At 41.9% G+C, this 26,947-nt stretch overlaps 1 protein-coding gene across 1 annotated transcript in view; it reads left to right on the top strand.

Moving 5' to 3' along the window:
• LOC126199571 (lipase 3-like) overlaps window positions 1-3,863 on the top strand; it is a 190,095-nt gene extending 186,232 nt beyond the window's left edge. The window contains exon 8 of the mRNA XM_049936494.1: window positions 3,714-3,863. Within this exon, the coding sequence (XP_049792451.1) occupies window positions 3,714-3,863 (150 nt within the window). The remainder of the gene's footprint in view (window positions 1-3,713) is intronic.
• Window positions 3,864-26,947: the final 23,084 nt, after the last annotated feature.

Genomic DNA, 26,947 nt, shown 5'->3' with positions numbered 1-26,947 from the left:
TTCCCAAGAAATAAACAGAGCACCGTTTGTTTGAATTTTGAACACCAGGGCTAGAGGGTCTTTGTCGAGTAGGGCATACAGCAACACAGCAGAAAGCACCAGTAGCTACCACCAACGTTAAACAGCAAGACACACATGGTCGGTAAAAAGACACAGCTCGGGACAGTGGTGGGAGTGTGAAGTTTTCTACATGGCAACAGTGCCTATGAATTGTGTAATGCAATTTAGTCTATCCTGCTTGATCACCATAATGTATTGAAAAGTATTCCCCCTGAGCTCGGCCATTATCACCTCCTTCCACTCCTACCATAGAAGGCTATGGACGCTGTCCTCAGCTGTATACTTACATGTTATACACGTATGAAACTCATCGCTGTCCGATACCATCATCTTGTCAATTGGACGCACTTCCCACCAAAAAGATACACATTTCTTTCCACTCCAGCCTTTTTCGCGCCAGTACACAAGTAGGGGCCGCGGATGCCTGTATAATAGTTTAGAGCAACCTCTTTTTGTGGACTAGAGCAGTCGGTCCACAAACTTCGAGATGAACATACACATGCACGATCGGTAAAAGTGGTTTCGGGGTGTGGCTGGAAGGGGTAGCGGCGGCTGAGTGCAGCTGTAGGACAATCCAGCAGCAGGATAACACCATCAAGAATACATTTTCTGCCAAAATAAATAAATAAAGACAGTACCTTATGTCGTTCTCGTCCAGCAGCTCGCCAATTCACAAAGGGCGAAGGGAAGGTACTGTTGGAAGGTAGAGGGGAAGGGGGGAGGGGAGGGGAGTGACATTGCCACATCTACCCCGCAGGTAGAGGAATTCGGGGAACAGCTGCCATCTTGAATAAATTTGGCAACAATGCAAACTGGGCTGACTACGGGTTTATTCTTCTGCTTACACCTTTCTCCCTGAATTTCTTTTTTATGTAACATGTCTAGAGCCCTAGGACCAAATTGAGGAGCAAATCAACATGTTTATGGAACGAGTCAGTACATGAAATAATGGCAGAAAGGTAATGACATATCAAATAAAATGTTTATGAATCTCATGCAAATGGCAAGCTACAAGTTGACATTAGTACGATCAACAATATAACACAGGAATTAGAGTAATTTTTTCAGGAAACTCTGCAACAGAATTGGAGTAAGCCGTGAAGGAAATCTTCAGTTTCGACTTGAGAATTCGTGGATTACTGGTAAGATTGTTCAATACTTACAGTAGCCTCTTGGAAGTTGATTCAATAAAATACTGCAAGCCTTTCTGCACAAGAGTGAAGAAGGAGTGTGTTATATGAAGAGACTGCAAACCAGTGATGTCATTGCTGAAACACATGAATTGGACGTCCACCAAGGGCAAAATTCGATCAAGAATTATAATTTAAGGCCTACAAATAAGAACTTTGAGGGCTTTCAGACTTTTTAATCTTTTCAGAGACAGTGAAGGTTTAGGAAAAACGGTGGGAGGGATTGTGTTTTGAATACAAACGAAGACCGAAGTAGAGAGGATGCAAAATGCAGAGATGTAACATCATGAACAGCGTTTTTGAAAAAGTGAACTTTGTTAACGTCAAATATAATTTGAAGTGCTATGAAGTCCTTTCTTTCTGGAATGTAGTCTTGTACGAAAATGGAACTTGGAAGACAGACAGTTCAGGGAAGAAGAGAATAGATGATTTTGGAAGGTTTTGCTGCACAAGGGTGCTGAAGAGTAAATGGGTAGATCTGCAAACTAATGAGAAATACCAAATCGATTCGTAGAAAAAAAAAGGAGTTTGTGACAGATCTTTTCTAAAGGACATAACCTGAGGCATCAAGGCATAGTTAATTTGGCAGTGGAGAGAGGTGTAGATGTAAAATTTATAGAGGGAGATTAGGTTTCGTAATCAAGAAGCAGGATAAAATGTATGTAGGCAGCAACAGTTACGCAAGGGTGGACAGATCTGCAAATGATTTTTTTAAAAATTTGGTTTAGGTTTATTGAACCATACTGCCAAGAGCTTCTTACAGACGTAAAACGTATGTAGAGAAGAATCACGCTATAAAAGTTGGAAAAGTGGTTGCATAGGCTATACTAGCGTGGAACGCTGCATCAGACAAGTGTTCGACAGAAGACACAACAACATTAAGGAGACTGGAAAGCCAAGGAACATTTGGATTTTCTAAAAGAAACTTACTACTTAGGTTTAGAATGCAAGGATTGTGTTAAACAGTACTCAGTAGTAAGTGCACCAGGAGAGAAGGTGTTATTCAAAGAAACTAGTACTAGAAAATAACTGTCTTGTTTTCCACAGTAAAATGATGGAAAACCTCATTATCGTTGATAATTCCACACAGGTATCATAATGGATGGACTGGGGATGGATGATCTCTAAGGTCATGCAGAGGTATCACCTGAGTTGTCTTAAATAATGAGTGGTAGGAAAGGGACACGGGGAGCAATTGTGTGAAAGAGTAGTTTTGAGGTATGTATTGGAGAGATCTACGGCTGTCAAACACAGAAATACTCGTAGTTGGATATCCGAATATCTCTTAATTCTCCTTTCCATGCAAAATAAAAAATATAAACTCACTTTATGGTATCCACGAAGCTAAAGCACCCACTACGAAATCGACAAGTTTTCCTGACAAGGAACGTCTCGTTCGCGGAGCCAGACTAGCAAAGGTTTGAAATAAATTTATTTTACATGTGACACTTGGGTTACTTGTGACTTCATTCCATGCGGTGTAGTTCAGTCTCTTCCCTTTGACTGTAGTGACATCTCCAATGAAATAACCGGTGTGTCCCATCAAAAGTGCGAAATATGAAGCACATGAGTAACACTTATTGAGTTACAGATGGAGCTTTGAGAATTTTATGCCAATAAAACGAACAGTAAATTATTTATAACAGAATATGTTTGAAATAATTATTTCTGGTCAGTTTCACTGAATTTCATGCTACAATTAATACGGAAATTGAAACAAAAGAGCTCACTCGCGAAATATAGTTCATAACTAGATGTGCCATTAGTTAATTGGAAGTGAGTGTGTATCGTTTACAGAGTATACGATGTTGCTTGTTATTTTTGGTATGCTTTATGTTTTAGTGTTAGGCGTCTTTTACAGAATACATTTTTAAAACCCATTTAGTCACGAGGAGCTGTAGAAAACAGTAATCGGCGTACATAGGCTAATGCTGTCTAAACAGCTGACGATTTCAGAATTATGACTTCAGATTGTTATTCTGAAACCTTCAACTTTGAGTTCATCTATAAATAGTAGTCTCAATTTATTAAAACTGCTTTGAGTTTATCTATATAAAGGAGTCTCAATTTTTCAGTTACTGCAAAACCGCATAAAAAATAATAGCCTTCGGGTAATACCAATCGGCGTTTCGGACCATACCATATTATATTATCCAGACAATTTATTGCTTGGTAACGTGTATAAATGAATTAACAGACGAGTGATAAACTGGCACAAATTACCGGTAACGAAATACTAACACAGAACACAGTTCGCATTCCATAGCCATAGGCCAGTCACAGCAAAATACATCTTCTTTTAGTAAACGCTGGAAAAATTTGCTAGCAACCAAATAAATATCACATGCTGCATTAAAATAGTTACTGCACGGTGGCAGTTGTACTGTGGTTTACTGTGGTCTGTGCCTGTAGAAGAGATGGAGGTCTGCATCTGCTAATGTGACTTCTTTCTTTGTGCGGCAGGACGTGATGAAGCTATACGAACATCTTCCGATGCGTATCGGCATGTTCCCGATAGAAGACCCCGAGTTCACGCACCTCGACTTCATGTGGGCCTTGCAGTCACGGGAGCTCGTCTACGACCGCCTCGTCAGAGTCTTGCAACGCTACTGACCGCCGGTCGCGGCTGATGTTCCGGATAACCTCCACGCTAAGTGTTTGGCGTGGACGTATCCTGCAAACAAACTCTTTTACCTTACCTTGTTATCACTGCGATGAACTACAAAGCCGTGGCAAGTAAAAGACAAGGGATAGAAAAGAGAGCATACAGAGTAACCACACTTGAGCTTGCACTTTCGTCTCCACGAAAAATAATATAATAAGTACAATGTCGGGTGTGTTAGAAAGTATACGTAATCGTCACAACGTGCTCGTACACGCAGGGCAGTTATACACTTGCAACTTTGGCTAAGAGAGCATTTTCGTCCAGCTCACTGGAAAAGGAAATTGCCCCGGCTATTCGTAAGTTGCTGATCCTACTTTAACAATTTTAGGCCCTGTCCCTACACTGTGTTGATATATGTAATAGCAGCGACTAGTGTACAGCAAATGTGGAGTCAGGAAGATTGCAAGCAGGTTGCTAATACTCGATCATTCTAGAAGTCACGTTTAGTCTCTAATAAATCAGCAACAATTTTCTTCATAAAACATGGACTACACCAATTTTATTACAACTCTATAGTTTTTATTACCCGGAATGAATAAGTGGTTAATCACTGCAAAGTGGTGAAAACTTGCTCCAAGTCACTCGATCAGCGAAGCAGAATGTAATATACATTATATCACATTACGTTAAAAATGTGTGCAGTATGACGGCGGAGATCGGACACCTTCAGTCTGGTTTGTAACACTCAGTATTGTTACAAATGTCTTGTAAAATAACATCCTAGTTGTATTAATCACACACAACCAAGACTGCGGGTCTTCTCGTCCCGAAGACGGATGGTTCGAGTCCTGGCGGTTTCACCTTTTCACCCCCTCGATTCATCTTCCGAAGATTCATAATGACACAGACACAGTATTGTTCTGTTCCGGAAGTCGACACACACTAGTACATAATATGTCTACACACTTAATGTACTGCACTGTGGAAAAAGCCCGGCCTTACACCTTTACATATCAATACCCTGACTGACTCATCAACGCCAAGCCCAAGAAACTGAGGATATACATCTGAAATTTGGAGAGGATGTTGATCTTATACTATAGACGTCGTTTAAGGAGGCATTTTTCGAAATTCCACCCTAAAGGGCGTGCAATAGGGGGTTAATGATTTTTAGAAAGTATGTCGCTATGAAAGTAATTTTGAAGCTAGAATTACGAAAATTGGTATTTGGATCCTAGGTCAGAAATAATTAAAATAGTGAATGAAAGTTTTTTTTTGTAAATATATTAGTACTACTACAGCATTTTTAAAGCTACATCTGTGGAAACTGGTATTTAACTTCTAGGTTCGAAATTAAAAAAAAAAAAAAACTGTTTCAGTGCTTTTGGAAATTCAACCCCCTAAGGGAATGAATAGTGGATCGAAAGTTTTATGAAATTATTTCATTATGAAGACATTTCGAAACCCAAATCTATAAAAAAAATTATTTTTGGGTCCTGAGTTAGAAATAAAAAGTTCGTGTATTACTGTTTCTTGACATTCAACCCCCATAGAGTTAAAACAGCAGATGAAAGTTTTTATGGGAATGTTTCATTATGGGAGCATTTTTGAAGCTGAATCTATGAAAATTTGTCTTTGGTGTTTCGTCAGGAATAAAAAAATACGTTTCACTGTTTATGCAAATTCAATACCTAAATGGATGAAATAGGGTCCGTCTGATTCACTGGCTCATCATAGCCTAGCGCAAACCTCTGACAGAAACTTGAAATTTGTAGAGGATGTGGATTTTTTAAGGCATCGTTTGAGAAGAGGGACTTAAATAGGAGATGAAAAGGTTTTTGAAAATATGTTATTATTAAGGCAATTTTCAAGCTGCGAAGGTATTTGATACATGATTTCCAAGTCAGAATTTTTTAAAAAAATGTGTATTTGAGCATTTTTAGAAATTCATGTACTAAAGAGGTAAATAGTGGCTGAAATTTTTTTTTAGTGAATCATTGTTAAAGCACTACTATAGCACTCTGAAGATACATCTATGAAAACTGTTTTTGACTTCTCGCTTGGAAATAAAAAAGTACATGTTTCAGTGTGTTTGGAAATTCAACCTCTAAGGGAGTGAAATAGGGGATGAAAAGTTTTATGAAATTACTTCATTATGAAAGAATTTTCTGAGCTGAATTTATAAGAACTTGTATTAGACTTCTCGATTGGAAACAAAAACCAAAAAAAAAGTGTTTCACAGTTTTTGAGAATTCAACCCCTTTAAGGATGCATTTGAGGATGAAAATTTTTATTTAAATATTTCATTATCAAAGCATATTTGAAGCTAAATATACTGAAATATGTATTTGGCTTCTCCATCAGAAATAAAAATGTAATCCACTATTTCTGGAAATTCAACCCTTAAAGGAGTGAAACAGGGGATGAATATTTTTAAGAAAATATTTTGTTATATTAAACAAATTTATAGCTGACTCTATGAGAATAGGTATTTTACTTCTCGGTTGGATACAAAGAAATATGTGCTATGGGATGAAAGTTTCTGAGAAAAATTCACCACAAGAATGCAGACGGCATGACTAAATAAACCTTGGACTCAAGCTACCAGGATCGCCTTTTGGTCAGTTGTACATTCTGGAAAGACCATGGTTCTACGGCCTTAATTAGCGTGGAAAGGTTTGAAGTCATTGCTGTTTGTGAACAACATAAAAGTTCGATTAAGGAAAAAAATCTGTGTAGAGAATACAGCCGTACACAAGCGAAGCAGCAGGCGATAAGCTAGTATAAATACATTGCTCCTCTAATGGTAATGTTGAAATTTGGAAGTTTGTGGTAAGGTCTTATGGGATCAAATTGCTGAGGTCATCGGTTCCTAAGCTTACACACTACTTAATCTAACTTAAACTAACTTACGTTAAGGACGACACACATGCCCATGTCCGAGGGAGGACTCTAACCTTCGACTGGGGGAACCGTGCAGATCATGACAAGACGCCCTAAACTGCGCGGCTACCCCGCGCGGCGGTAATGTTGAATTCGCCTGATTTAGTAATGTTAATTATACCGCATTGTAATGGCGAACATTTGGTAATGACAGATCAGATAACAAAAGACTTATTGTTGATTTCATTGACGAACAGGAACTAACTTCTCTGCCAGAGAAAAGAACGAGACGAAACAATTATTGTTGATTTCATTGACGAACAGGTACTAACTTCTGTGGCATCGGAGACGATGCCAGAGAAGAGGACGAGACGAAACACTGCACAGAGTTTAATCTGAATCTTTGCCCTATTTTATCGTAGGTGGTAAAATCTATTTATTACTTAGATATCGATAAGAAATGTTGTTACGTTGAAGGCACATAAATAACGAAGATACTATACTTTACCCTCTAGTGCCCATTGCAAGATATAACTCACAGGAATAAAGGAACGTATCGAAAATAACGAAATGGGATACGTATACGTTGCTCCATCTCACTAACGGTTCAACCCATTTCAGGAAGGAACTGCGTGCGAGAAAGCGACATCCGCGTAACGAAGCGTTTTAAGGAGTACTGAAAGAGTATTTCAAACATTGTTACTCAATAACGACTACAAATAAATACTTGTTTTGTAAATAAAACTTCCTTTTCCTGCTGCTAGTTACTTTATTTATCCCACACGCGCTTCGCCTTCTCCTGTTCTAAGGCATCATCAGTGGGATATATAACGATACAGTTTTGTTATTTTTAGATTATTAAACAGTTCACTTCGCGATTTTTTTCTAAAAAAATAGTAATTACTATTTTAATATAGTAATATAATATAATTATATTAATTACTTTAATATAGAAATATAATAAAATAGTAATTACCATTTTTTTAGAAAAAAATTGCGAAGTGAACAGTTTAATAATCTAAAAATAACAAAACTGTATCGTTATATATCCCACTGATGATGCCTTAGAACAGGAGAAGGCGAAGCGCGTGTGGGATAAATAAAGTAACTAGCAGCAGGAAAAGGCAGTTTTATTTACAAAACAAGTATTTATATACTTGCTGCGGAGGATGGCCACACAAACAAACCTGTTGACTACATACAAGTTTGCAACAAGACTAGGTCTAAGCATTACAAAACTCGGCAAAAACTAAAGAATATTTGGAAAACGCAACCACAAGTCTGTTATTCCACCAGGCCTAACTATCAAATTTATGACACTTCCTGTAGGCTGCCATTCTGATTTGAAACTAGGACACACTTGATATGTAATAACTTGGTATAAATGTTACGACGGATACAACGTACACTCCTGGAAATTGAAATAAGAACACCGTGAATTCATTGTCCCAGGAAGGGGAAACTTTATTGACACATTCCTGGGGTCAGATACATCACATGATCACACTGACAGAACCACAGGCACATAGACACAGGCAACAGAGCATGCACAATGTCGGCACTAGTACAGTGTATATCCACCTTTCGCAGCAATGCAGGCTGCTATTCTCCCATGGAGACGATCGTAGAGATGCTGGATGTAGTCCTGTGGAACGGCTTGCCATGCCATTTCCACCTGGCGCCTCAGTTGGACCAGCGTTCGTGCTGGACGTGCAGACCGCGTGAGACGACGCTTCATCCAGTCCCAAACATGCTCAATGGGGGACAGATCCGGAGATCTTGCTGGCCAGGGTAGTTGACTTACACCTTCTAGAGCACGTTGGGTGGGACGGGATACATGCGGACGTGCGTTGTCCTGTTGAAACAGCAAGTTCCCTTGCCGGTCTAGGAATGGTAGAACGATGGGTTCGATGACGGTTTGGATGTACCGTGCACTATTCAGTGTCCCCTCGACGATCACCAGTGGTGTACGGCCAGTGTAGGAGATCGCTCCCCACACCATGATGCCGGGTGTTGGCCCTGTGTGCCTCGGTCGTATGCAGTCCTGATTGTGGCGCTCACCTGCACGGCGCCAAACACGCATACGACCATCATTGGCACCAAGGCAGAAGCGACTCTCATCGCTGAAGACGACACGTCTCCATTCGTCCCTCCATTCACGCCTGTCGCGACACCACTGGAGGCGGGCTGCACGATGCTGGGGCGTGAGCGGAAGACGGCCTAACGGTGTGCGGGACCGTAGCCCAGCTTCATGGAGACGGTTGCGAATGGTCCTCGCCGATACCCCAGGAGCAACAGTGTCCCTAATTTGCTGGGAAGTGGCGGTGCGGTCCCCTACGGCACTGCGTAGGATCCTACGGTCTTGGCGTGCATCCGTGCGTCGCTGCGGTCCGGTCCCAGGTCGACGGGCACGTGCACCTTCCGCCGACCACTGGCGACAACATCGATGTACTGTGGAGACCTCACGCCCCACGTGTTGAGCAATTCGGCGGTACGTCCACCCGGCCTCCCGCATGCCCACTATACGCCCTCGCTCAAAGTCCGTCAACTGCACATACGGTTCACGTCCACGCTGTCGCGGCATGCTACCAGTGTTAAAGACTGCGATGGAGCTCCGTATGCCACGGCAAACTGGCTGACACTGATGGCGGCGGTGCACAAATGCTGCGCAGCTAGCCCCATTCGACGGCCAACACCGCGGTTCCTGGTGTGTCCGCTGTGCCGTGCGTGTGATCATTGCTTGTACAGCCCTCTCGCAGTGTCCGGAGCAAGTATGGTGGGTCTGACACACCGGTGTCAATGTGTTCTTTTTTCCATTTCCAGGAGTGTAGAAACCGCCACGCCAGCGTGCAAATAGCCTTCTTTCCAATGCAAGGGGTTAAATTTTGCTAGTATAATCATGAACAGCATTAACCAGCATAGCATTAGTATATTTTAACCCACTCTATAGAATAAGACTGGATGATCTCCTTTTCTTTGTTAATTTTTAATTTAAGTCATCCCTAATCCCTGAAGGAGCTCCTTGGTGCGACCTACGGAACACGATTAACGAGGAAGAGTTAATGCAAACGCGGAAGACTGCCACTGATAAAGCGACAATATTGTACCACGTGACTTGCTTTGAAAAATGCTGGAAACTAGAAATCTTCGTGTGGAAGCAAATACAGGGTGTTCGGAACTTTCCGTAACGGACTTCTAGAACATGTAGAGGGGATTGAGAGTACATAATGTTTTGACTAGGAACCCATGTTGGGAAATGCACCGTTTCCATTCTACAACGGTTTCAATTCAGACATGTAATGCGTCCATGTCTGCTACAGTAGAAACTGAAATTGCAGGAGGTGGGATGGAGAGAGTGCGCCACGACATGCTTCTTAGGTGCAACGTCTGTATCAACGTTGGTGGTTGTCACATAAAAGCCACTGTTGTAACGCATCAATACTGCTCTGTGCGTGTTCCATGCGGGGTTCTTTTTTGTTTTGGAATAATGTAAACACGTAATACAAAGAAAAGTGCTTAAATAAATAAATGGATATTTCGTTATGTTTCTTTTCGAATTGTTACGTAATATATGTACTGCTTCACCCCTAATTTAGTTCCTCAACCAGAAGAGAAAGAGTTAAAAATCTGAAATGAAACCGGCTGAGTACGGAAATGGTACGTTTACGCTCATGGGTTCCTATTCAAAATTATATGTACACACTGCCCTCTACAAGTCCTAAAAGTCTGTAACAGGAATTTCCGAACACCGTTTATAAACAGTTTGTGGTAAGAACTCACAGTACCGTAGGATGCAACACTCTTCTGCTTTGAACGTATCTCTATGCGTCTGTTCCGAGTCTGTGCTAGTTGCTCATGTTGTCAGTTATACGTTTTGTTAACAAACAGACCTTTTGAAACCCTGTGTTTAATTGACTGACACGCCAGAATCTGAAACCGATTTGCAACCTCCAACCAACGTGGGGAGTCTTCATTAGTGCGGGCAATTTATACTATGCAACGCATGTCAGAGGACTCATTTGCATACGTATGGTGATACGACATTTGCTAATGGGAAATTGGTTGTGCATCTAGCAACCGACGTGTACGGAATGCTAATGTTTGTCCCGCTGTGGAGCAATCGGATTTGGTTCTAGTAATGAGGTTAGCAGCTTCCAATTTAAAGGTAAATATTCTAGAGTCCACAGGGGGAAATACATTAGTTACGGCAGCGAGGTCATTGGACGGATGAAGTTCGCTCGTGAGAACGAATAAAATGTCGAAATGTGCTTCAGTTGTAGACAACACATGCACCAAAATTTGTGCACAGTTTCGCGTAATTAAAAAGAAAAGAAAGAGTATATTCTTCAGACAGTACACTTTTTTGATCTTGATTAAGTCTACAAACAATCTAAAATTTCCGTTTCCGAGAGACGTTATTTGTTCGCTTTTTGGGAGGCGTACCATGTTACAATATATTCCCAATGTCTGTCTGAGCAACAAAGTATAATAAACTTGGAGTTAAGAGCCCATCGGAAATAATAAATATGTATGTACGCTGCAGTCTGACAAAAAACCATTGACAGGGCTTACCTTCAGTTGAAGATTTTTCGTCCCACTGCTTGCACACGTCGCCTGTACTTAACAAACTACGTGACGGGTGCTTATTCATAAATTTCTCCCACACGATCCGACACCATTTATAAAAATTCGACTTCGCGAGAAAGTCTTTGTCCAAAACGCTAGCAAGTTCACTGACTCTTTAACGACCTAGTTTCTTGTAAGATTCCATACGTAGAGTTGGAGCCTGTTGCGGAACTTGTCTCTGCATATTCGATCGGCTTCCCGAGCTCCGCTGTACATGTAACATGTCTATCAGTTTCTGTAGAGAGAATGCATTCGAAGACGACTTACAAACTGTAAACTCTACCATTTACACGTTACAGACGACTGTGTACTACTCTATGAAGTTTCGGGATTCGGTTTTTGCCACCACGATATTTCATATGGACACGTGCTGGACATAATGGCAATGACTGACTACATCACACAATTTATTTGCACGCTGTATGCGTTTCGCAGATCCTTCAAGATCCAAATTGTACAATCAACATACTGCCAGCAGACAGCGCACTCCATGGTGAAATGTAGAACTTCACTGTCCGGTAGTAAACCGATCGCCATGGCCCTCGATGTACTGTACTCTGACGTCTTCGGTGGGATCAAATAGTACGGATATTGGAATTATGTGCGTTAACCACTTGACAGTTGCTGCGCCGGTTAATATGGTTTCTTGCTATCCTTATATCCGCGTGTCCTTTGATAAAGGAATCTTAAAATGCATTAGCAGTGACCAAAACTGTTGTTTACGTATTCCATTGCATGACCACTGGATATACAATCGAAGACAAAAAAGACGTACAACGAAGGAATTATCCGAATGGGACGGAAATCGGTAGATGCGGTGTGCATATACAGACAAACAAACGATTACAATTTTTAAAAAAAGGAGGATTCATTCAAAAGCAACAGCTTCACAAACTTAGCAAGTCAGTAACGCGTTGGTCCTTCTCCGGCCATCATGGAAGTAGTTAATCGGCTTGTCATTGATTGACAGAGTTGATGGTGTCCTCGTGAGGGATATCGTGCCAAATTATGTCCAATTGGCGCGTTAGATGTCAAAATTCAGGGTTTGGCAAGCACGAAGACAAGCAGAGGAAAAGGTCCGACACCTGGGTGTGATTGACTGGGGTGGGGTTTCTTTTCATAACAAGACCCTTTTGGTTGTCACCCGCGGTCCCCTCACAGCACAGCAATACATCGACGATATTCTACGCCCTTTTTTGTTGCCCTTCATGATAAGCCATCCTGGGCTTACATTTCAGCAAGATAATGCCCATCCGCACAAGGCGAGAGTTTTTATTGCTTCTCTTCATGTTAAAAGTTAAGCCATAGTCACAGTACATAACATTTTTCTGTGAAAAAGGGGGTTACATTACCGGATTCAACGAAATAGGTCACTTTCAAATTTAATACATCAGTTGGAGAATATATAATGGGAATTGTGACCATACATCTGACAACAATTTCGAAAAATAATGAGACCATGCAACCGAGGCAATGGTATAACACAATAAAGTCACTACAACTTATGCCCATGCTTACCCAACTGTCCATTCCATGTCCTAATGTAGAATATATAAAAACCACAGAGGGTAAAAACTTTCAAGGATTCTTACAATGTGTCCTGCTATGACACAACGATCATAAGGCTGATATAAATTCAGAAGTGTAAAATTAAATACATATATGTAGTTTTAATCATTATCATGACGCAAACTCTCACAAGATAAACACATGTAATAACCTCACCATAAGTGTGTCAAGCACAGCATGCTTCCATATGGAATTCAGCACATAATTCTACTATGTTTCGAAAAAAGAATCTCAAAACGCGCTGTACTCTCATGTAGGAATGACACACTACTAAATTGCTAACATAACATTTCTCCATTTGCCTGGTAACCAATTCTGTCACTAGATGGCTTGAACGTAGTGTAGAAAAACAAGAAACAAAACAGGATATACATAATGTGCAATAACAGGCGCTAGATGGTGCCACTGTCAAGCTTTAACGAAACTGTTCTAGTTGAAATATAAACACAAACCAAACGCTGATCTACAAACCAAAACACTGGTGTACATTGATTACAGCTTTAAAATCAGATAGCAAAGCATAGCCGATTAGGTATGATAACAAAGAAACGAAGTTTCGTCTCAGTACAGCGCAGTAATTCTGTCGTACACACATTACAAAACGCCAATCCTATGCTCCTCATTAAGAAGACATTAGTTACAGTCTTTCACACAGACAATTACAAGATATAATAACTATGTATCCCATCCAAACCATAGATATCACAAGCATAAAGGGCTGGAAGTGTTGTGTGTTTGAAGGGAGGGGAAAGGGGGAGTGGGAGGGGAGAAAGGGGGAAGAATATAAGGGAAAGGGGTGGTGAGTAATCTGTACTTATTGTATTGAAAGGGAAGAGGGGGCTTTTCTAGCTTGTATGAAAAAGATGAGAGGGAGAGGGGAAGGGAGGAGGAGTTACAGAAATGTATATTTTTTATATTAATACATATCCATTAAAAATTAATATTAAGAAACTGAAAACCTGTATTACTATATATTTAACTGTACATATGCAATAAAATTGTAAAACAGCTTTTTAAAATGAGCCACCAATGTATGAGAGGGCAGTAACAGTGCATGACAACAACAACAACATCATAGTTACAGCAAAACTGAAACTACATTCTAGATACTACATTCCAGCAATCTCAAATAATGATAAAAGCAACCTATGTTAATAGGTACAGAATGTGTACAAGATATTAACTAACACAACAGATACATATAAAAGTAGTTTATCACATTGTTATTTATATGTAGTAATCAATCACAGGATCTAATACGGTAGGCTATATAATCTGCAAGATCCTTTATCTTATGTAACGGGATAAACAACACAAAAAGAAAAGTATCGAAAGGAAGTCAAATCCATGCCATTACACGATTTCAAAGTAAATTTTGTATCTAACTGTGCCACAGTGACACAGAAACAACCTGATCCTAAATACACCAGGTTAGAAACCTAAATATTTATTATATTATCCCGGAACAAGGTGTACATACACTGACCCACAACTATGTAACGTTAAGTATACACAAAGTGGTAAAGTAACCACTGTTTAATTCAGACTATTTATCCTCTTTAATTAAGCATTTATTAAGTTATAGCAACTTATTGGTTAGTACATATTGCTGTGAAACTTCATGAAAAAAGTAAAAAATTCTTATATCTGAAATCAACCTATTCATTCTTCTCTTCATGTTACCCTGCCTTGGCCGGCACGGTCGCCGGATCACTCTCCAATTGAGGACGTTGAAGCGTCCCAGCCAGCTCGGGATTTTGACTATCTAACGCTTCAGTTGGACAGAATGTAGCACGCTCTTCCTCAGGAGGACATCCAACAATTCTATCAATCAATGCGAAGCCGAACAACTGCTTACTTAAGAACCAGAGGAGGACCACCGCATTATTGACTTGCTCAATTTGTGAAGCTCTTTCTTTTGAACAAATTATCCCAATTTTTCTGAAATTGTAATGATTTGGTTGTCTGTACATGTACAACACATCTCCTTATTTTCGTCCCATTCGGATAATTCCTTCAGGGTGCATTTTTCTTTTCGTCTTAGAATGTATAATGTTCTGCAGCGGCATATGGTGTATGCAACTTTGATGTTCTTAGCTATCCCTTCCACGGTATATGTGATATTACCTACGTAACTCAAATCACACTGACAAGTAATTTTACATACTCCAGCACCTCACAATAACAAATCATGCTTCACCGTCTCAAAGAGGGTCTAAAATCTTAAATGGTGGACGAAAAATAGCTTTAACTTTCCAGAGGAGGCCACCTATCTTTTACGCGACGGTGACAACAATCGGAAGAAAAGCTGCGGAATTCATTATTTGAGCATTAGGTGCCTGTATATTATTGGAAACTAATGAGTGATCCTTTTTAAATAATCGCAGTGCAACTGAATAATTATATTTCATGTTAATATTTAAATTTTGCTCTCTATGTAGTTTGTTCATAGGTTTCTGTGGTGGTTGTGGTACCCTCCTCCAGGTCTTAGGTTTTCCTTCCATAGGAGGAATACGTGCTTCTTAATAGTTTAAACTGGAGGATTTTCATTAACTCAAGCTGATAAACTGTGTTCAAAATCTAGACCACATTTCTACATCTCCTCCAAATGAATCTAGTTAAACAGTTGGTAGTTTAATGTTTATATAAGTGAGCTGAAGAGATGTATGTATTTTGGGAACATTAGTGTTATTCTCATTACCCGAATACGCTCTAAAGCAAAAATCTTTGGCCATAGAACGGCCCCTCGCATTTGACTGTATACTCTTCACACGTTGTCGAATTGGCCTCACATTCATCGTCAGCAAGTAAATTCTGAACTGCATCGTTTAAAGAGATTAATTTCTCCCAGAGTAACCGCAATCAGTTTTGGATTCAAGTAGAGGTATCAAACTTATAAATTGGATTTATAAATCTAGTTGCATTTGCATTTTATACGACTTGTTTACGTTTTAGCTTTCGAGGAATTGCTGCCATCTCAGCCACACCGCGTAACTGTTAAACTTTCCGTGCCTATATTGTTTGTTACCGACTAGCTACGTAAATGCGGTATTATTTCCAAGAATCACCTCTGAAACCACATGCCCATATTTGTACGTGTACATACACACGCCGCTTAATATGCTATTATTATACTTTCAGAAGCTGTATAATGAATATTGCGACATCTATGTTTTCTAATCCTAGTCTGGGTGAAGAGATACTTACTGAACTGGCTGTCAGCGACCAGTGCGTTATAATAATAGCTGCTGTGATGTTGCTTGTTGCTACATATAGTAAATTGGACTGTTCTGTTATGTTGTGTATTTTCATATTTTCGCTGGCTTCGATAGAAATTATATTTGTTCTTTGCTGCACATAAAAAATACGACTGTGCATCAATATTCTATTCCGTATTTTGTTTCGGCAGTGAGTCTAACATTTCGCAGAGTTATCACTTATTTCTTGTGAAATGTAGAAGCTGTCGCAGGTTCAAGTAGTGCCCATGACTGCTGATATTTTGAGTTATTACGTGTCTTGATCATGAAATTCCAGAAATATGTACCAGTATTCAAAATTATTTACATAGATCAGAAACAAGATGAGACACGTCGTTAAATTGTTAACATATATGATTTGTAGCAATAACCGTGTCAATTAACTCCTGATACATATATTTGTAACTGTGTACCGCATGATTCACTTCAGCTATATAGGTGAAAATTACCTTACGTTGAGTTATTTTACGACCAATAATTACTTTAGTTACTAATATGTATCGTGCTGTATAATAAAACCGTCCGTAAACCTATTTTACGATATTCCATTAATTTTCGTTCTGATAATTTCTTTTCGCAGTAACCCTTCGATTTTCTCGTGGTACAAACAAATATTCCTAATTGTGAAACGAACCCTCCAATTGAGTTATATAGCAAATGTTTATTTTATGATGCCGGATTAGATTATTTAACCACAAATATATTTTCTTTGTTTGTACGGGTGTGCCGTTGTCTCAAGCTGTGGACCATTTTTTATATTCAATTCGTTCTCTTGTAATGATTCATGTTGAATGTTACTTAAGGTTCTTCTACCTGGTTCATTGATGAATGAATCGGAAAGTTTCATGCTTCACAAAGTTTATTCACATTAATTGACATCCGAACTGCACACTCGTCATGTAAACAAAACACGGACAGACTTCACTGATCTCTTTGACTTCCAAAAGTAACTTCAAAACTGACTTGTTGCAGCATCGCTGCATTGCATTATATATAATTTTAACAATAGCTTTAAACAATAGGCTGTACCATTATACTCTCAGCTATGAATGTCTACTTTTTATTAATTTATGAACGAGTAGAGTATTTGAAACGTCCCCTTTTTGAACAATTTTACAAGACTGTGCTTAACCTGACACACAATATTTTTTTTTTGCGCAACGCAATCTGACTTTCAAAAATCCCTACAAAAGAATGGCCCTGACTAACATTAAACTATACCTTTCACAAATCACTTACCTCACAAAAATCTTCGCTGCTCAAGCTACTGCAATACAGCGAGCGCCACTACTGCCAGCTAAATAAAAGATTCAAACTATGGAAGGCACTAACTACTGATAGGGATAGTTAGCAAATGAAAGATATTAATAGTGAACAAACAATGTATTTACCTTGATATCATCATATATATATAGCAATTCATGACAAATTTCAAAACTCCGCCATCTCTCTCCCCACATCCACCACTGCTGGCGGCTCACCTCCAACTGCGCAACGCTACGCGCTGTTCACAGCCAGCTGCCTAACACTACAATGGCGAGTATTACAACAATGAAAAGCAGCCACAGACTGCACACGGCACAGCCAGTGATTTTCATACAGAGGTGGCGTTACCAATAAAAAAACCTAAACAGCCTACTTACATATTTGTAAGTGGTATTTATTTCCATTCTACCAAATTAGCGTAATGAAAAGTGTCTGTGTCAGTTACAGTTCAAAATGTGTCCGAGTGTATGAAGTTATAGTGGCCTTATTCATTATGTAGTCCGCTGCATAGTCGTCGTCTTCATTGCGTCACTCTACAAATTAGACACTAGGAATCGTAATCTCCACTTTATCCCGTTGTCTGATGTGGTCATAATTTTTGAGCTTAAAATTTCTCGAAAATCTTCAGCGTAGTCTTAAATCATCTTCCCTTGTCCTTTTTTCCCTGGTTTCGGGTCCAGATGTTACGTATTGCAGATTATTACACCCAGTATTATTAATATTAAGAGAGGGTTAACACTTATAGCTTTATTAAATCACAAAATAAATATACACACAAAGATTCCCAGGAATAGTCAGTATTTAGGAATACGACAGGAACGATCATTCGAAGCCAAAAGATCAAGTAAACGTGGGCTCTGCAGTACACACAGTGTACTATCAATGTGCGACATGCGACGAACGTGTCCATTAGGACAGTGTGGTGAAATTTGGCATTAATGGGCTATGGCAGCAGACGGTCGACATGAGTGCCGTTGCTAACAGCACCACATTGCCCGCAGTGCCCCTCAAGGGTATGTGACCGTATCGGTTGGACCCCAGACCCCAAAAACCGTGGCCTGATCAGGTTGCGGCGTGGTGGGATTTTATATTGTTCGCTAGCACTGAGTGAAGCAAGCTGCAAATTGAAATTCACCTACCTCAGAACGGCGTCTGCTCAATTGCCCTTCGCTCGACAACGTAGATACTTACAAGATGATGTGAAAACAGCGTTGATCAAAAACACCACCTAATATCTACAATTAGTGAAGCTGCGCAACTCTAATTATGAAAGAAATTTCTCAAGAAATACAGTATTAATAATTTCATTGGGAGGTACGAAAAGGGATTGACTTGTGGAAAATAGTGTCCCAAATTTCCACACAGAAATGTTTATTTTGTCCTTGATAGTCTTGATAGTCCGAACTTAAGCTATTGGCTATTTCCTTCCACTTCACAATTCATACACACATTTCACACGCACAGCAGCCAGAGATTTGTCCAAACCCAACCCGAATTAAAACAATGTTTTCACAGTCATTAATCTCACCACTAATATGAGTTATTACATTCAGTCCTTCTTGTGGATTTCTAAAAAAGAAAATGCTCGCCAAAAAATGCTCAGTGGTGGAATACGGAAACATGCCACACGGATACTTTGAAGGCCATTATTTCACACGTGAATATCTGTCCAACAGACTTAGTCAAAATCTCTGAAATTTTGCCAAGCAGTCCTCAACAAAAACCGCTATCGACTTAGCTCACCAGTAACTCAAACACTAAGTAATTCTTCATCTTACACATTGTTTTGACTGGCACTAGTAACATGACCATCTGTGTTCAAAGCTAGAGAGATCGACTCCTTTTTTCCAGCCTCACTCCCAGTATAACTAACAGCTAACGAGTGGGAACCGTCTCAGTTCTAGAATGAGATTTTCACTCTGCAGCGGAGTGTGCGCTGATACGAAATTTCTGGTCAGATTAAAACTGCGTGCCCGACCGAGTCTCGAATTCGGGACCTTTGCCTTTCGCGGGCAAGTGCTCTACGACCTGAGCTACCCAAGCACGACTCACGCCCGGTCTTCACTGCTTTACTTCTGCCAGTATCTCGTCTCCTACCTTCCAAACTTTACAGAAGCTCTCCCGCGAACCTTGCAGAACTAGCACTCCTGAAAGAAAGGATACTGCGGAGACATGGCTTAGCCACAGCGTGGGGGATGTTTCCAGAATGAGATTTTCACTCTGCAGCGGAGTGTGCGCTGATATGAAACTTCCTGGCAGATTAAAACTGTGTGCCCGATCGAGACTCGAACTCGGGACCTTTGCCTTTCGCGGGCAAGTGCTCAGATGGTAGAACACTTGCCCGCGAAAGGCAAAGGTCCCGAGTTCGGGTCTCGGTCGGGTAAACAGTTTTAATCTGCCAGGAAGTTTCGTCTCAATTCTGATTGGCTGGCCATACTCGCTGCCAGTCAGAATACTCGCTCATGATCATACTCACGCCAAAACTGGCCTGCACCAATCCTTACACACAGACGCATTTGTGTCAATCTGACATACAAATAATGTTTAATAAACGGAAACGAAAAGACAACAATTCTGGGAATATTCTTTAGATACAGATTTTACTGCAGCTGACTTTCTGGCTACTCTGTTACAATAGCAGTCACACCTAGACTTACTTCATAAGCAAAGTGAGTAAATCCCCTACGATCATTTTCCCATGACCGGCTTGTGTAACTCTTGCAGGTTACTCTAGACGGTATATAATGCAACATAAAAATTTGAGGAATGTTTCACGTACACACTCTCATTTACTCACATTTACTCCCACAACAAAGATATAAAGAACACCTAATACCTAAAAAAGGAGCGAATATACACAATTCTACTTTTGCAGAACACCTTCTGATAGCCAGTCATACGCCAAAACATTTAGAAGAGACTGTTCTCCTACACAGAGAAGACAAAGGGCGTAGATTAGATCTTTGGGAAGAGTTACAAATTTTCAAACATCTTGAGCTCAAGGACGGTAATATACTGAACGACAAGTTGAACCTTGCTTGTAGACAGTTTTTCGAAGGCTTTAAACCTGTACTGTTTACGGTATAACATTAATGCTGGTAACCTTAGTGGTTTATTTCCTCAGGAAGCTATGGTGCACCTTCAGTGCTTTAGCTCACTACCCTTATGTAGCGGTGGTTTTGTCACGATGAATGTTTGCTACTACATCGGCCCTTATGTGATTCTGCCTTGCTCTAAAATTTTGTTTTCCCTGTGAATGTGTATTAACAGGATCGTGTACGTGTTCGTATTTCTTTCTTGACAAGAGGCATTATTGCCAATTTAAAATTCTGACATGTATACCGTTTGTGGGCTTCACTAATATAGTAATGTAATTTTTTATATTTTGGCTGTATATGCCACTGGGCGTAAGTTCTCGGCGTAAGCGCCACCTGCCTTTTTTGACGTATAACTACATTATTTGTACCAATGCTCCCATACTGTTATAACGGGAGTGTTAATTTCCTTCCTTTTTTATTGTTACTCTACCCAAGGACGTTATTAATACTAATAATTTACACGTTGCCTCTGTACGTCAATTGGCATATGTTTCTCGGCACGAGCGCCACCTGCCCTGTTTTCAGGGCAACTACGCTCGCCGACTACACTCAGTCGGTTGTGAGCTCAGCAAGATCCGTGAGCTATTTTATATTAACGTGGCAAACCCTAATTCTACGGCTATATTTTATTTTTGACACATGGATCTATGCCGACAATTGTAAAAACGGCGATGGTACATTAGTCCTTACTAATGTAAAATTGTAAGTACCAGCCGTCGTTATCATACTTTTGTAATGCAAGAGTTCTCTAATTTGTCTTAAAATTTATTCTTGGTTTAAAAGTTTCATACTTTTCTAATGTAAGCTATGATGTTCATTGTCCTTAGGTTACCTTCTGAAGAAGACAAATTTATATTTGTCGAAACCTAGGTAAAGAATTTCTTTATCCATTGCAACTGGTCGGCTGTTTCTAATTTTATTACGTGAAACCGTTGCTGTTGTGCAGCTATGTTTAAAATGTTAAAGTTTTAATATGAAAATCTCAATTAATTAATCCTGCACACTGTGAGTTCTGTTTATGTTTTTTTAATCGATACCAAAAGATAAACTATTATAGTTCCTAACTGAGTTTAATTCCTTTAGTGTCGGTTTTTGACTTTTTAAGTAATTTTTTCTATCCCTGGAACTATGATAGTTACAATGTTGAAATTTTTATACCATCTTCTCCTGAATAACAGAAGATAGTGTGGCGATTCTGAAAATGATTTAATAATATTTAGTATCATTTATTTAGGTTCTTGTAGGTGGTGAATGTACGCATTCAGTGAGAGACAATGAATAGCTTTCCCACGGCAGGCAGTGCCAGGTGCATGAGTGTCTCCCAGGTAGGCCACTCGAAGTCAGAAGTTAGATGCAGCAAGCTATCCTAAAACAAATGTTCGCTCGGAACAACTTGCGATGCTACAAGGTGAGTTGTGATTTCAGTTGGTAAGAGCTGATGGCAGGGCTCGAGAGTGGCGCAGATCCCACAAAGCCATGGACCCAAGTTGTCAACAAGGCACTGTGCAAGCTAGCGGTGGCTCCGTAATGGTACGGTCGGTGTTTACGTGGTGCTGACTGGGTTCTCTGGTCCATCAGTGACTGGCAATGGTGAAAATGGTAATATTCGGCTACTTGGAGACCATTTCCAGCCATTCATAGACTTGATGATACCAACCAACGATGGAATTTCACTGGGCTACAATTTTTCGTGATTGGCTTTAAGAACATTCTGGACAATTCGAGCGAACGATTTGGCCACGGACATCACCCGACATGAATTCTATGGCACATTTATGAGACGTGATTGAGAGGTCAGTTCTTGCACAAAATCCTCCACGGGCAACACTTTCGGAATTATGGACTGCTATAGAGGGAGCATGGCTCAATATTGCTGCAGGAGACTTCCAACGATTTGGTGCAGTACACCAGGCAAAAGGAGTCCCGACACGATATTAGGTGGTATCTCATGACTTTTGTCACCTCAGTGTACTTTCTTCTTTAAGTTAAATGAATTATCCCGTGTGTGGCTGGTGGATAGTGAAGCGTGGTGTATTGGTCAAACTATTGTGCATGTAATGATTAGCGTGGATAAAAATTTCGAAATATTTAGTAACAGTAATACGGTAAAACTCATCACCGACGGCATTGCCTCGATATCACCGCACCATAACTGCCAACGGGAAACCACAACAAAATTTTTATCCTGAACAGAAAAAATACTAAGTAATTCTCCAGTCTAAGAATAACTACTCCGACATCGTGATATAGGGATAAGTCTCACGACAAGTCAGTGTAGACATTTATTGGTATCTTCAGTAGTCCATAAATCTCGATATAATGTTTGAATAATTAAGGTGACAATCTTCGAGCCCAATTTAACACCCATATAATTTCGTCATGAATCGATACAGAGTTCTAAGACTGGTAGCAGAGAGAGAGAGAGAGAGAGAGAGAGAGAGAGAAAGAGAGAGAGAGAGAGAGACAGAGCAGTTTGCTTTTGGTACAAACATTATTACTGCACAAACAAAAGGAAATCTGGTGTAAAGAAACTCATAGCGACTGTCTGATTAAAATTACCTGGTAGTTGACACTTCATATGTTGGAGCTGCTGGAACGCCCACTATGTAACGCCCGAACCGTTCGCCGTTGCCAAGCTGCCACAAAATTGGTCAGTCCACTTCCAATTCCTTGTCTGCTATACTTTATTGTGTGTGTGGATCCCGAAACGTGGGTCTGGCACTTTTATTTCTTCATCATACATGATAACACTCCAGTCCGCCCCGATAGCTGAGTCGTCAGCGTGACGGAGTGCCATCCTACGGGCCCGGGTTCGATTCCCGGCTGGGTCGGGGTTTTCTCCGCTCAGGGACTGGGTGTTGTGTTGTCTTCATCATCATTTCATCCCCTTCCGTCACGCAGGTCGCCCAATGTGGCGTCGAATGTAATAAGACCTGCACCAAGGCGGCCGGACCTGCGGCGCGTGGGGACTCCAGGCCAATGACGCCAAACGCTCAATTTCCATTTGCCATAAGCACACCACAAACAACACACACACACACACACACATATCGATGCTAATGAAATACACATATTTCATATACAGCACTAACTAAACACTACTGGATACTTCCGCACAAGACGCGATTCAGCGTCACGTATGCGATTATCACAATCACAAAGATAGGCTTTCATTAGATAAACTTCGCATGAGATTGAGTGAAACTAAATTTTTAAAAGCTGAAATTCATCATTGCGACTCTGTGATCATAGCCGAAAGTTAACAAATTGTCTGTGTCGTATATTAGCGCAATGGTCAGCGTATTAACCCTCCATGATGGAAGTCATAGGTTCGAAGCGCAGTCGGCTTTCAGCCGTGATACCGTGCGGACGGGCTCGGCGCGCCGGGCAGCGCTCCGCAGATGTTGTTGTTTACCTGCTAGCACGCGGTCGCGTCGTTGTATTGCCTTAATGTGCCGGTACCGACCCGCCATGGCGTTCTCATATCGATAAGCTACAATCAAACTGACGTTCAACGCATCGTACTCGAGAGCGAAGGCCCATGAAATTGAACGGTTTCTTCGAGACATCGTGCACATAGAACCGCAAGAACTGATAGGCATTCATTTGTCTATTGTATCCAGCACAGTGTACCGCAAACATTGACGAAGCGGCCTGCAAGAGACTCCTCCAACGATCTGCAAACGGCTTTCGCTTCTGCAACGCAGATGATAATGTGACCGTGGTAGCAGTTGACCATACTGGTCTGGGGGTGCGTACCGTACTCACCTTTGAACTACCTTCAAAGTTCTCATCAACCTTGTCGTTGAGGCGCTGCGGCTATATGGCACAGTTCTGAGACACACAGAGGAGAAATGGAATACATTCGAAATTTACCCTGTCCTTAACGGGGCACGACAAACGCGCATAGAACTTAAGAAATACGTTCCATCATATGCTTTCGTTGGCGGCTGCCGCCCAATTATTATATATTATGCCCAACCGAGGACCTGCTCGGGCTGCGGCCAGGAGGGCCATGTTAGAACTGAGTGTCTCCAGAGCCGTCTCGTTCAGGTGCCCGCAATGAACTTTCCCAACGATCCACGATGACCTCTCTCCCGCTAACGTATGTGGAGGTGGCACGACATGATGTTACGGATGATCAGAACCTGCTACCATCTTAAGCCGCTGCGAGCTCCGCTGGAGAGTCAGCGCCGCTGACGACGACGACGACACCACCACAGCCAAATGGTGCAGAGGTTCCTGAAGCCTCTGCCCGCCGCGGCGTCGTGGGCACCCAGTCGCCGTCACTGTCTGGACCGGACACAGGGATTCCCGATGACCGAGACCGTGTCGAGCCCCGCCCTCCAGTGGATGTCGAATCTCGGACCCGTGAGCAAAAATCACCCAAGCGACACAAGAAGAGGTGATTGTCAGCTGAAGAACGGGACAGGGATATGAGAATGGCGGAAGACATCGACTCCGTTGACGCGCCTACAGTTGTAACGGATTCCAGCGGCCTCGTTCACCAGAAGGCGCTTGACGATAAGGAACGCTCTCCTGCATCTGGTGGCCCTGAAAACGAGGCGCATCTGGTCGACTCCTAAAATGTGAGCTACTGCGAAAGTGGCCAGCTACCACCGACTTCCGAATCCCCTCTTGGTGATTGGGCAAACGACATGGAGACCGATGATCCACAGCACACATCGATACCTCCTCCAGAGCCCATGGCTGACATTGAGCCCGGAGGGCTCTGCCAGTCAGGAGATCATACATCACATTAATGAATGTTGTGCAGCTGGATGGCTGTGGGATGTGCGAGCTCACCGTGGCCTTGCACCAGCACACTGCCTTCGCCACTTGATATGTCTCAGTCATACCGTGTGGGAACAGTAAATGTCAACGGTGTCCACTCCACTGTCAAGACCTGCATGTTGCACGACGTGAACAGAGTGGCAGACTTGGACATTACCCTTCTCCAGGAGGTCCGTCCCGATCTGAGTTTAGACCTACATGGCTACACCACCGACGGCCTACCCTGTGGTGATGAAGCAGGAGGAACGGCCATCCTTCTCCGAGATGGCATGGAAGCGACGGACGTGACATGCTTGCCGAACGGGCGAGGCTTCGCTCTCACACTTGGCGCAGCCCACCTCGTTAACGTCTACGCCCCCTCCGGTACTTCGCACCGCGGTGACAGACATGTCAGAGGAGGGTAGCCCCAGTTTTGCAAGGAAATATGGACCATTACATAGTGGGCGGTGATTTGAACAGTGTTCTGCGGCCCGAGGACCAGATACCGCATTATGTCCCATGCCCAGCTCTATAAGCACTGGTACGTGACCTCGCGCTGCACGACACATGGCTGTTGCATCATGGGAACCAGCGCGGATGCACCCACTTTACCGGCCACTTTGCTAGTCGTCTGGACCGGATATACGTCTCGCGTGCCCTCCGCACAGCAACCCGTGATGCAGAACTCTGGTCGATGGCCTTCACGAATCATCTCCCGTATATCTGCACTATCACCTTATCCCGACAATTCACAAGACGCAGCAGAGGTCCATGGACGCTGAACGTCAGCCTCTTTCGCGAGAAGCGTGTCGGCAATTAGTTACTGACACGTGGCGTCGTTGTTTTAGGCGCCTGCCCATGTATGTTTCCACGTTGCTGTGGTGGCTGGGATGTGTCAAACCTGCATTCCGCAAAACCCTGATGGCCATCGGGCGTGACAGATCGTACTGGCAAAGGAAAACATCGGAATTTTACTATAAAGCGTTACGTCAGCTGGCGATGCAAACGCCGTCTGCCGAACGTCAGATGTCCGTATAACGTATCAAAGCTCTTCTACTTCGCATCAGGGCAGAGCAGCTAGAAGCTGTCTTCATCCGTGCGCGAGTGCAAGACTGCATCCCCAACGAAACGGCATCGGTCTATCACATTGTGCGCACAGGTTCGCCCGACACTATGGGACCTTGTACATGGAATATCTGCGAAACGTACGAGACTATGACGAGCTGTTGCACGACTTTCAAGAACTGATCCACCCTGATTTCACTGTTCCCACGGAAATCACAGACGGCATCTTGATCCCAGTACCGAAACCGATTTGTGGTTGTAGGTGGCAGAACTTTCGCCCACTCACACTCCTCAACAAGGACTACACTATCTTCGCCCGGATCCTCCTCGCGCGTCTCCAAACCGCTATCGGGAAAGCCATCCACATCGATCAGATATGTTTAGGTGGTGTCAGCAACATTCATACAGCGTTAGGAGCATACCGTGTCGTAATTGCTGTGACGGCGGCCTGCAAAACACGAAGCGCCCTTGTCGCCGTCGATTTTGACCACGTATTCTACCGCATCGACCACGGCTTACTACGCGCAGTTTTGGAACACATGGTCCTCTTTCCTG

Source organism: Schistocerca nitens, chromosome 8 (genome assembly GCF_023898315.1).
Source record: "Schistocerca nitens isolate TAMUIC-IGC-003100 chromosome 8, iqSchNite1.1, whole genome shotgun sequence".
Taxonomy (NCBI): domain Eukaryota; kingdom Metazoa; phylum Arthropoda; class Insecta; order Orthoptera; family Acrididae; genus Schistocerca; species Schistocerca nitens.
The sequence above is the reverse complement of the archived record's forward strand: the minus strand, read 5'-3'. Positions and strand labels throughout refer to the sequence as shown.